At 36.6% G+C, this 12156-nt stretch overlaps 1 protein-coding gene across 3 annotated transcripts in view; it reads left to right on the top strand.

The window, feature by feature from the left end:
- The window catches only part of STK24 (serine/threonine kinase 24), a 51784-nt gene that overhangs the window by 24104 nt on the left and 15524 nt on the right, over positions 1-12156 (top strand). For 2 of the 3 annotated variants that reach the window (XM_021530280.3, XM_077781493.1), the window contains exon 3: positions 11237-11293. In XM_021530280.3, the coding sequence (XP_021385955.1) occupies positions 11237-11293 (57 nt within the window). Of the gene's footprint in view, positions 1-1183; positions 1282-11236; positions 11294-12156 lie in introns of those variants that run through there. The other variant, XM_077781494.1, reaches the window with a different exon arrangement.

Raw genomic sequence — 12156 nt, 5'->3', positions numbered from 1 at the left:
TGAGTCTTGTCAGTCTTACGAAGAATAAAAAATGTAACAGTTAAAAGGATAGTGGCTGTAAGGTGCAGGATTTTTCATTCTCACACCACTGTGTTATGAAACAAGGAAAGGCAAAGTGGCTGTAGGCAGGTGGGAGGAGAAAGAGCATGAGTTTGTGTACCCTTAGTGTTCCATAGTAGTGGTTACTTATTCCTTTATGAAGCGAAATGTGTGCTGTTCTTCTGTTGCTGTGCAAGTTTCTTGAATTCACTAGCTAGGAGCTGGTTTTGCAGCCAATTCAAGAAATATATGTCTGTGTGCTTCTACTGTAATGTACTTTGGTAGAAAGTTACAGATCCAGATTGCCCACTAGTTTGCAGCTCTGGGAAATCATGAGCTTACTATGACATGCCTAGGCTTGTGACAGCTGGGCTATAAAGAATCATTTCTATGGTGGAAGGGCATGTGCCCAGGAAATGTGCCAAGGAGGCTGTGAATATGGACACTGTTAGAGATGACTCACATTAGGAAAAACATGTAGCTCGTGGCTTTAGCATGTTGGCATGCAAACACAAATATCTGCTAAATGCTCTGCAGAAGGAATCTTTTTTCAGCGCTGTGACAGAACATTCATTGTTGTGGAGGTTTTTGCAAGCAAGTAGCTCTGCAAGCTCTCCTACTACTAGCTTATGGCAAAAAGGATGCATTTAAAGATTAATTGTATACTGCTGTGGTAATTGCAAGAGGTAACTGTTGAAGAGTGTCTGCTGCATTAGATAGTAGAATTGACTAGTATATGTGTCTAGGAGTTGAAATGTGACATTTTTTCTTGACACCTGAAGAAGGCAGGAGTTTTAAAGGGTCGGATAATGATTCCAAAGGCAAACAGCTTTTTTAATACACGGCTACATTAATAAAATACTGCATACTGAGGTGGTTCTGCTTAGTCTGAAGTGTCATGTTACTTGTGTTTTTCATGGGCTTCACAAAGTCCAAACTGGAATGAGCAGTTCTTCTCTTTACTTAGTTTCTGTTCTGCATTAGCTACCCAGCAAATACCTTTATTTTTTCCTTTGTGGTTGAACATGTTAGATGGCTGACAAACCTTGATGAAAGGACATAAATGCGCCACATGCAAAACCACAATGATTTCTTTGATTGCAGGGACCTTTTGGCCAGCTTGCAGTAAGGACTTGTGTTTAGAAGAGAACCTTTGGGCTCATCCGTATCTCCCTCCCCTCAAAGGGATGGCAGCCCCAGGACAGCTAGCATTCATCCTGACGCCAAGAGACTTCAAAGGAGGTAAGCGCCTCAGAAATGCTCCCCAGACAAAACACTTGTCAGTCCTGCACCCCAGCCTGGTCATATTCTTTACTACAGCTTCACCATCCTTCATGGCTCCTTTGTGACAATTTTTTGAGAACTCTATGGGGCCTCATCAGCTGGTTGCACCCCCTTAAGAGTCACAAAGTTGTCCATTCTGTTGATTTCCTTAAGAATATGCCCCCAGTGGAAGGGAAAAAGACATTTTACACTTCTGGAGTATAACTTGGACATATGCTCCCTCATTCCCTTAGTTTTTTATTTTCATATTTTGGAAGAGGTCCAAACTTGTGCTTTTCTCAAGTCTTCTTCCTTAAGGTTAAAGTTGGAGGAAGAAAAAAATGAAACCAAAACCAAATGCTACTTACTTCACTCAGTTTTATACCCATTTTTAAAATAGGTTTCTGAATTAGCTCTTTATATCCAGATGATTTCCACCTAATTCTTTGTGTGCTTAAATTTCTAGTGAGCATTATTCCAGAGAAGTTCTGTGGAAGTAAATTACTGCATTTTATTCTCCTTGAGGGAAATACATCCTTAGGAATTATTTTTCCAAGTTAGAGATGTTACCTACATGAAGCACAGCCTTCCAAATGCCTGTGGAAAAGTAATTTAGTAAAGAAAGCAAATTGAAATAAACAGAAGTTTACTTTGATATCATAAATTTAAACACAAAATGCCCATTGTAGCTTTTTAAAATCTATTGCTTTGTAAAAACAGACTTTTCAAGGGTGACATCAACCCCTTTTCCACCTAATTCAGGTTAATTGTATGAATACTCAGCTCTAGATATTTCTTTCTACAGTCATATTCCAGTATATAATATATATTATGTATGTTTTGTATATGTGTATATATATAATTATATATTCCAGTATATTCCTATTATATGAAAACTAAGAATATTACTGGAATCATAAGAAGAACCTTCTAGGGGTTTTAGCTGTGTTGGGTTTTTTTTTTTTTTTTTTCCTTTAGTAGGAATATTTTGTCATGTAATAGACCTTTAGTGAAGATGATCATATGTTTGCTTAATAGCTACTATATTTTTTTCTAAGGGTGTGGATTTGGAGAATATAGTTGGCACTCAGACCATTTAAGCTTTAGTATGTTTAATTATGTCGAGGTAGTTAAGAAGTGGATTGTCCTGGAAAAGAATATCCTGCCTAATTCTACATTTACATATGTGGAAACTAAGGCAACTTTTCTTTCCCTCATTTGGTCTGCCATGTACTGTCAGTGAAAGTGGAGGGGGTTGTGATTGTTTTGTTGGGGGTTTTTTTGTTGTATTTTTTTGCGTGTGTGTATGTCTGTGTTTTGGTTTCTTTTTGGGTGGGGGACATAATTTTAAATAAATTTGATCTTATGTCTGCTTCTCTAGAAATTCAGCAAGGTAGAGTAGATACAGGACTGACAATTGCTGGACTGCTTTCTAATCTAAAAGTGTCTGTTGATGGACATCTCCTCTGGTAAAATGAGAGACCTAGCTATAAATGGGAAGTGTTATATTATTTGGAGGCTCTGGAATTAATGAAATACTCAAAAAATTCCCTTTAAAGGTTAAATCTAATTACTCTTATTGTCAGTTTTTCCTGGAAGGAGCTGATACTCAAAGCAATGTTATTTCTCTTTCAAATTGACAGTAGAACTCATTCATTTAGGAAGTAAAATCGATTTAAAGTGTTTTCTTTAGTAACAGTTTTAACTGCTAAGAGTTTTTAGCTGTTTTTCGTAGTGCCAAATTATATCCTTCAGAATGGCAAGAGTTTTAGTCATACTTTTGTGATTAATAGTTTATCTTAATCTGTATTTCATACCATCTGCTTTTGCTCCTCTTACACCTCAAAATTGCAAGGTAGCAAGGTTAAAGATAACTAATTCATAGCATCTGTATGCTTTCACCTTTCTAAGAAAATGAGACGGTTCTTGAGGACTCTGCTGTAAAGCATGGATTGTTAGTTGTGTTGGGATGGGGAGGGAGAGGACAGTTTATCCAGAGGATGTCTTTGGTGGCACACCTGTGTATGTGTAGTGCTGTTATCTCATAAAATAGTTCCTCTCTTGTTCTTTGAAACCAAGGGTTGTCTTTCCATGCCATCTAACTTTCAAGTGCTTTGAAACAAGTGTCTTTACACTAGAGTTTGGTTTTACTTTATAAAATCTCTAATAACATAAGCAAATAGCTTTCAAATAATACACCAATCCATACAATTTCTTGTTGTAGTAGTAGGAGGAATTAGATGGAATGATAGCAGATGATTCGGTTGTCAAAGAAAAGTTCAAGTGATGGACTAGGTACACTGTGGAACTCTATGCTTCACAGGAAGTATTGGAGTAATAGTGGTATTCTTATTCCTTATTGAAGCTAAAAATTCTGTTCTTTCAGATATGGAGAAAAAAATACAGTGCTTACTGAGATTGCTTTCAAGAACAAACTATACTGTCTTGTAAAGATGATGTGAATTAGCATAGAATTTTTTTTTTTGACTTTTTTTCTGTAAAGGCAATTCCAAAAAGTTCTGAAAACATTGTAGCCTTTCCTGAAACTGTTTAACAGCTATAGGACTGGAGTTTTGGAGTAATAGGATTGATTTGCCCATTTGCAGTGGAAAGGACTTCATTTACTACTTACACTAACAGAATTGGGTACCTATAATGTTCAAATTTTGGAGAAACTTAATGTGAATATCTGACTTTTGGTATCAGTGATTCTATCCTTCGTCAAATCCTTGCTGAGTATTGAAAGAGTTATTCTATGGCATTCTATGATATCTGGATTGGCTGCTTACAGTTCAGGGGTGCATTGCTTCTGTCCCTCTCCAAGGATTGTATACTAAAAAGAATGAGATGAAAGAGCAGATAGTGATATGCTACTCATTCTGGGTTGTTAACATATGGCAGCACTGGGTGTAGTTCTGATCCGATTTAAATTGAGCCAAAAATATATAATGTGTGTGTGTGTGTATATATATATATATGTATGTGTAACATTTGTAACTAGTCAAAAAATGACAAGAATTGAGGCCATGTGGTAGATCTGAATTGTATTCCTTAGCAAAATTGTTCATTTGCTGAATAATATTAATAGCCACCTTGTACTCCTGAAGAACTCAATTTTGGCAGTTGTTATCTGTTCTAATAATAATCTGTGGCTCTACAAATTGAAAAGTCAGCTATTGGAAAGTTTGCAAATCCTGATGAATTTCAAGGATGGAATGGCAATACATCAACTCATAGGTGTCCTCTCTCTAAAGCCCTAAATAATTGTTTTCTTGTATACGTATTATTTTTTACGATAGGATGAGCTCCAGGGCAAAGACATTTACAGTGTTTTGGAGGTCTTGATGCTTCTTGATACATGTTTTCAGATTTTTGACAGTTGGTGACCTTTATTGTTGATGAAAGTTTTGGGAGCAGGAACCACAAGTACATAAATGCCATTTCCTGTCATTGCCCAAACGCATAATTTATGGCATCATACAGAACATAATTTTTTTGTGCCTGAACTGTATCTTTGTGTGTAATCTCCCAATGTTCACATGTTTTAATAAACAATGAGAGCTAAAATACCATGGTTCTTCATAATGTATAATGAGCTAGTGGCTACAGTTGTGCCTTGGTATTGAACGGAGAGGGTGAATAAATAAGATGGTGCCTGAAGCTGCACTTGATGGCTCCGAAGAAAGGAAGGCACTTTGAAGAATTCAGATATATGAACTATAGTATCCCTTAAAGTATAGTTCTCTGGTTAATTATTCTTCCTCTTGTTATGAAGGGTGTCAGGGTAATAAACGTTTTCAGATTCATTTTAAAACAGGTAGTTTAGTGCTTCTGTCTTTGGTAGGTTACATGGCTTGTTTTGGGGCAGGCCCTTCTTTTATTGTGCTTGTGGGGTGGGTGAAAGCATCTTTGGCAGTACATGATTTTGCCACTGGTGGCTTTGACAAACAGCAGGGGCTTCAGATGCACTTAAAAGCACAAGGAGAAATAGATCCTGAAAAAAATCATTTTTTCTTTCAAAAATGGAGGGAATCAGTTGGAAAGGTGGCTTAAAGTAGATATGGAAGATGAGATACATGATGTCTGCATCTTGTTTTTCAAGTTGAGCATTTAAGAGTCAGTATGCAAGTATTTAAAAACTTCTGATTACTGCACCTGTCAGGCTTCTCTGGGTTTTTAAATATGAGATTAACTGAAGACAAATCTCCATGTCACAGTAACTACTTGTGGCAGGAATGCAATTTAGAGAAGTGTTGCATGCATTGTGTTTACAAAAGTTCTTTTATTCTGGTTTCTTATGCTTGGAGAATTAAAAATATCAATACTAAATTTATATCAGTACTTAAATATAAGAGTCTTTTCCTGGCCCTTATTACTTTGATATAACTGAAAAATTTTTTAAACAAATTAACACATCTCAAGTTCTGCAGTGAATATCAGTTTTAGTACTAATTTGTTCATTTCAGTTGAAATTCTGTCTTTTTGCTTTTCTGCATTCGAGGTTTTTCTTCTAATGCAGTGATGGTAAAATTTCTGTATATAAGTTAATTTAGCAAATCTGTCATGTTATTTCAATCAAATATAGTATTTCTAGCTTCTGATTGTTCATAGGTGTTTTACTGATTGCAAATAGAAATTCTAAGTAGAGTTTGGACGTGACTGTGTCCATAACTAAACAAGCTTTTTACACATCTTTATAAATACACATTGTTCTGCTGCTAATTGTGTACCATAAATTTAAGGTGGGAAATGCCTTTTCTCACAAGGGATTCAAATTGGAAAAGTCTCTTTCTTACAATAGGTGTGGGGAGATTTTACTTCACTTAAAAACAAACATATGCTTATTGTTGTTACTACAGTTTTCAAATTGCACAGGTCATTCAGTGCACTTACTTCAGGGTCCTTCCAGTCCTTCTTTTGTGACTGTGTTAGGTTTGCCTCTGCAGTCTCTCCTTCCCACAAGAAAGGAGATTTAGAAAAAATTTCATCAGTACATACTTGTTTTGATTGCTTTAGCTTGGTCTCTCCTGTATAATATCATTGTGTAAGAAATGTGTATGTTCTTCACCTAAAAGAAATAGGAAGCATCTCTGAAGGTAGGCCTCTCCCTTGTTTATTTAGATTATTTTTAACTTTTTAAGAACTTACAAACAAACATGTTACTCTTGATTACTTGTTTCTGTAAGTCTTCTGTCCTCTTCAAGGTTCAGTTAAAATGTACCTTCGAGATTATATACAAGTTTTTTGGTGGATGGTCTTCTTTTTTCTCTGGTGTACAGTCTTCAATTTTTATGTACTAGAAATACTTTACCTCCTGTATCTGCACTTATTTTGCAAGTACTTTCATGGTATAGAAGTAACCTGATGAAGGAAACTTCATCAGAGGTAAAGTTGCTATTGTAAGTTTTTTAGTGGTTCTGGAGTTAAAATCATAGGTCAGAGCTCAAGAAGAGCAGCCATAGTTTCGAAAAGATTTACAGAAACTCTTAACAGGATTTCTTGAAGATTCCAAAGCTGTTCCTTTCTTCAGTTTCATAGTATCAGAGGAAAACCCATTGTTCTTGCTGCAAAAAAGGAAATATTCCATGTGCCCTCATTAATCTGTACATCTAAATTTACAGAGAAATAATAATCCTAAATTTGGATGGATGACTCATCATGGCTTCACTGTATTTTGAAGAAAATTCAATGCTATGTTGTGGCTGATGCTTAGAAGAAGAAAACTGTTCTTGTTTCAGGTCTTAAAGTGGAGCATTGAATGTTGCTAGTGTCAGTATATAAATGTACCTCTTGAAAGTATAAGTGATTATGCATAATATATAATTACTAATCTAGGCTGTGGAAGAAAATGTAGTGCATTTGGAATTCTGTTTGAGAGCAAAAGGGAAATATATGCTGAAAGGGTGAGAAGTTCAAGCAAAAAAAAAGAATTTGGTCAGCTTTAAAAAGGAAAGTGACAGTAGGTGTTAGGGAATGTGAGGCATGCCAGAGACACTAAGAAAAGAAGGAAAGAAGGAGGCCCGTTGCTATGGTGATGCCAAAGTCAATTGATAGTAGCTCTGTGCTGGCCTTGTGCTGTTGTTACAAGGCGTTATCTCTGGTTTGCATGGCCAGGTTTGGTAGTGGGGGGCCACAAGGGCAGCTTGTGTGAGAAGCTGCTGGAAGCTTGCCTTGGGTCCTATAGAGCCAGTGCCAGCTGGCTTCAGGGTGGATGTGCTGCTGGCCCAGGCTGAGCCCGTAAGTGACTGTGGCAGTGCCTTTAGGAGAACAGATTTAAGAAGGGAGGAAAAAACCTGCACAGCTGCAGCTGGGGAGCGGAGTGAGAATAAGTGAGAGGAACAGCAAACACCAAGGTCAGTGAAGAAGGGGTGGGGGAGGAGGTGCTCAAAATGCTGGAGCTGAGATTCCTCTGCAGCACCTGGTGTACCCATGGTGAGGCAGCTGTGGCCCTGCAGCCCATGGAGGTTCCATGGGACCACAGAGATCCACCTGCAGCTGGTGGGGGAGACCCACCACGCGGGTGGCTGTGCCTGAATGAGACTGGGACCCTGTGGCAAGCTCACACTGGAGCAGGCTCCTGGCCTTAGGGAGAGATGAGCTCACTCTGGATCAGGTTTGATAGGACTTAGGACACTGTGGGAAACCCACAGGCTGTTCCCCAAGGACTGCACCCCATGGAAGGGACCCGCACTGGAGCAATTAATGAAAAAGTGCAGCCAGTGGGAAGGACTCACGATGGAGAAGTCCATGGAGGATGGTATTCCTGCGGGAACAGGGTAGGAGTGTGAGGAGTCCTCCCTCTGAGGAGGAAGGAGTGGCAGAGATGTGATGAACTGATAATGATCCTGATTTCCCACTCCCTGGTTCCACTGGGGAGTGGAGATGAAGAAATTTGGAAGTAAAATTTAAGCCCATGGAGAAGGGGCCATTGGGCATGAGTTATAATATTTGGTTTTATTTTTCATTATACTACTCTGATTTGACTAGTAATAAACTGATGTCCCCAGTTTTAGTCTGCTTTGCCCATGAGGGCAACGGGAGATTGTTCGCTCCCTGTCCTTACCTCACCCCATGAGCCTTTTACTATAGTCTCTCTCCCATATCCATGTGAGAAAGGGAATGGCAGAGTGCATTTGGGGGATACCTAGCATCCAAGCACCCACAAATGTATATATATATATATATCACTATATATAGGTTGTTTGCTTTAAGATGAAATACATACTGAGAAATTCTTTCAGCTGTCTCACCAGAAGGATTTATTTGTATCTTCTTGTTAAGCAATATATGCAGATCTCATATAAGCAAGCTCAAAAAAAAAAAAAAATATTTGCTACCATAGTTATTACATTTATTTGAGTACAACATATGAATCTATTCAGGTACTTCATACTAATGATAGAAGCTTCAAAAATAAAAACCCAAAACCATTCATGAAGTTGAGTAATGTTTCTGAGGGAAGGGGGAGCCGTAGAGAATTACAAATAAATTAGAATATATGTATCCAGATAAAAAGATGCCATAACTGTAATAGATTGTTATTACTTATCTTTACACTGGGATACAGATACAGTTGTGTGTGTGTGTTTCTCAGCTGTATTTCCATACTTCATTTGTTTTAAAATGTAGAATTACTGAGTTTACTGGATCAATGGCTTTTGTATTGTAAATCCAGACATGTGGCCTCAGGCAGCTGATGATGAAAGTTTCAGGAGCAAAGACTAATTGAACTAGAAAAATAATTAAAATTATAAATGATGATTTAAAAAGAAAACTATGTAATTAAAATTATATTCTTAAATATTTTTGTTATTTTCTACCTCTGATTTCTAGTTTTCAGCTGGAGAATTTGGTACCTAGTGTTCTAGAAAGTTTCTCTTTTGGGAAATGAGATCTTATTTTGAGTTGTTAACTCTTTAAATGCTTGAGATAATAGAAAAGGGAAGACCCATCACTTGTTGACTTCTATGTGAGGTGTTGTGGATATTTGGGGTTTTCCCTTTTGGTTTTTTTTCCCCTTCTTTTCTTCACTGTTCTTCAAAAGGTCAGGAGGTTTGTTTGCTTCCTTCTTTCCCAACCAGGCATTTCCAAGGAGCCAGGAAGTAGTGATGTAGTTGACATATTTGTGTTTACTAAGTTACTATTAAAATAAAGTGCAGGTTTTGACTATTCAGGAAATTTCATGTAGATTTAAAACACATTTTATCAGCAAAATATAAATTTTTGATCAAGTTTAAGATGACTCACTATAAGACACATCTCAGTAATGTTCTTGTTCGGGAACTACTAGGTCCTAGAGCCTCAAAGGGACAGGAAAAACATAAAGTTGTGGCAGAAAACAAGTATTTCAGTACTGCGAGAGACACTATCAGGATGAGTTACAGTTCTTGGAATGTTTGTGGTGTCTGCAAGAAAGTAAGCACTATCAGGATGTTGTCTGTCAGTACTGAGATAGATCATATTTTTTAAATACTCTTTCTTCCTAAAATCTGTGTTCTGGCTCTCTTAAAATATTTTTAACAAGACTGTGTTTGTCAAATAGCATGAGTTGATTCCTGAAGAAAGGTATCTAAATTTAGCTGAATCTCTGTGTTAAAAATAGTGGATGATGAAGGAACCCTAATCCAGGATCTTATCTAAAAATAGTATGGTATGTGTAACTGGAGGTAGGAAAAATGCACATTTACCTACAGCAGGAGTCCAGAGAGGGGGTGGATGCAGTGAACTATAGATATAATAATGACTAAAAGACTTAAGTTAGTCCTAAGGGCTAAAATTTTAATCTCTCTGAGGATTTAGATGAAGTTATGTCCTGCAATAAATACATTTACCACTTCTCTAAAAACTTGAATCCATCCTTATAGATGAGAATTCAGAGTCAGATACCCTGGCTGTGAGCCATTATTTTTACATAAAGTTTTATTCTGTCAGACAAAGTAAATGAATATTGTTGCTACTTATGTGCTCTTTGCTCTGAGAGAAATCTATATTATTATGCTAGAGGTCTTGTGAAAATTTGGTACATATCATACAGGTGAAGCTAACAAAGCATAAAATAACTTGATAATCATAAAAAACTAAGCCACCAGTGTGTTTTGTGCAGCAATTTCATTTGAGTACCTACGTAGTAGATTTGTGGCTTTGCTTTGTTGTGTGTATTAAGACTGGTACTGCAAGGAAAAGCTTAACTAACTGCTTCTCTAAGTGTATTTGGGAAAAAGATGCTGCAAAAAGTGGAAAGAAATTTATTGGCTCCAGTCTCTTCCTTAGCATATTGCATTGTATATCTTGTGTTAAACAATCCTGTAACATTTACCAAGGTTTTCTTTAGGAACAGCATAGCTTGATGTTGTTGTTAGCTTTTCTTTTACTAGCTGAAGCTAGTAAGTTGTTATAGTCATCTTAAACAATCTTCATTACTACTTTGCTTCTTCTTTCTTGAACACAAATGTGCAAAATTCTATACCATATATCAGATGCATAAGCATTAGTGGAGAAAACCTAGTTGACTGTTCAAGAAAATGAAGCAATGCAGAAAAATTAAGAATAAGCTCTATTTCAATTTAAACTGGACAGGAGTCAAGCTTACTAAAGAGAATATTTTGAGGTATCTGTACAAATAAAGATGTTCAACAAAATAGAGACAATATTTTCAAAGGTAGTATGTTATATGTAACACTATTTGATATTTGGAATGTCCTTAATTGGAATTTTAAAATTAAAATGCATTCTCCTCCATGCATGCACTCTTGAGTAAATAATCCAAAGATACTTCTGAGTATCTCTTAACAGCTAAATGTTAGTGGTATTTCAAAACTACAGATAATTTCTTCAGCAAAAAGAATTGAACAAATCCCATTAACTCAAGTTACTACTATTTTCTTTTTTTTTTTTTTAATCTTAATACATTTTTTTTTTGTTTTTTGTTTTACAGGATACAAAATTATGGATAATAATGGAATATCTGGGTGGGGGCTCTGCCCTTGATCTAGTAAGTAAATTATGCATGTTTTGTTACTTTACTTCACATAATTATATTCCTATCTTATAATTCTGGAAACTATAATAGATCACTTGGCTGTGGCAATATTCACTTTCAGGAAAGGATAAAAGTATTTGTCAATGCCAGAAAAATGCTAATTTTCCATGGGGCATGACTGATTATTTGTGTAAATAGAAGGGAGCTAAACAACATAATATTGAAAGCAGGATATAAACATCTTAGAATGCTAATCTTCAGTCAGCCAGAGTGCACTAGTGCCTGAAAATAGTTTTTTTTATCTCATAGTTCTGCCACCACAACTCTTATACAAGCTTATACATTTTAATGTATTTTCCTCACTGCCCCCTCCCTCAAACAAATAAACAAAAGGTTCCCTGTTTGAAGTCTTTCTGAAGCCTAAACAGACAGAAATACAATTTAGGCTGGTATTAAAAATAGTATTTCAAAGAAATAGAAGAAGCTTTGGACTCCATGGAGGGTAGAGAGGCCTTGCAGGAAGTCCTGGATAGACCAAAGGGCTGTGAAGTCACCAAGGGTATGAAATTTAACAGGAGCAAGTACCTTGTTCTGCACCTGGGATGGAGTTTGAAATGGAGTTTGAAAACCCAGGTTTGAATGGGAATTCAAAGGGTACAGTGTGAATCATGTTTTCTGTAACTGGATTCTGACATTCACTTCAGCTATTAAAAAGCACCCCGGCCCCCTCTCAAATGACACACCTTCTTATTTAAAAACCACTACTATAGGAATAATAATGCATGCTTTAAGTATGTGAAAATTGTTATCCAAAATGAGGCAGAATGTCTTTGTAGCAGTTGTCAAATGGGATAACTGATAAATGCTTGAGGAAA

The sequence above is a fragment of the Lonchura striata genome, chromosome 2 (genome assembly GCF_046129695.1).
Source record: "Lonchura striata isolate bLonStr1 chromosome 2, bLonStr1.mat, whole genome shotgun sequence".
Classification (NCBI taxonomy): domain Eukaryota; kingdom Metazoa; phylum Chordata; class Aves; order Passeriformes; family Estrildidae; genus Lonchura; species Lonchura striata.
The sequence above is the reverse complement of the archived record's forward strand: the minus strand, read 5'-3'. Positions and strand labels throughout refer to the sequence as shown.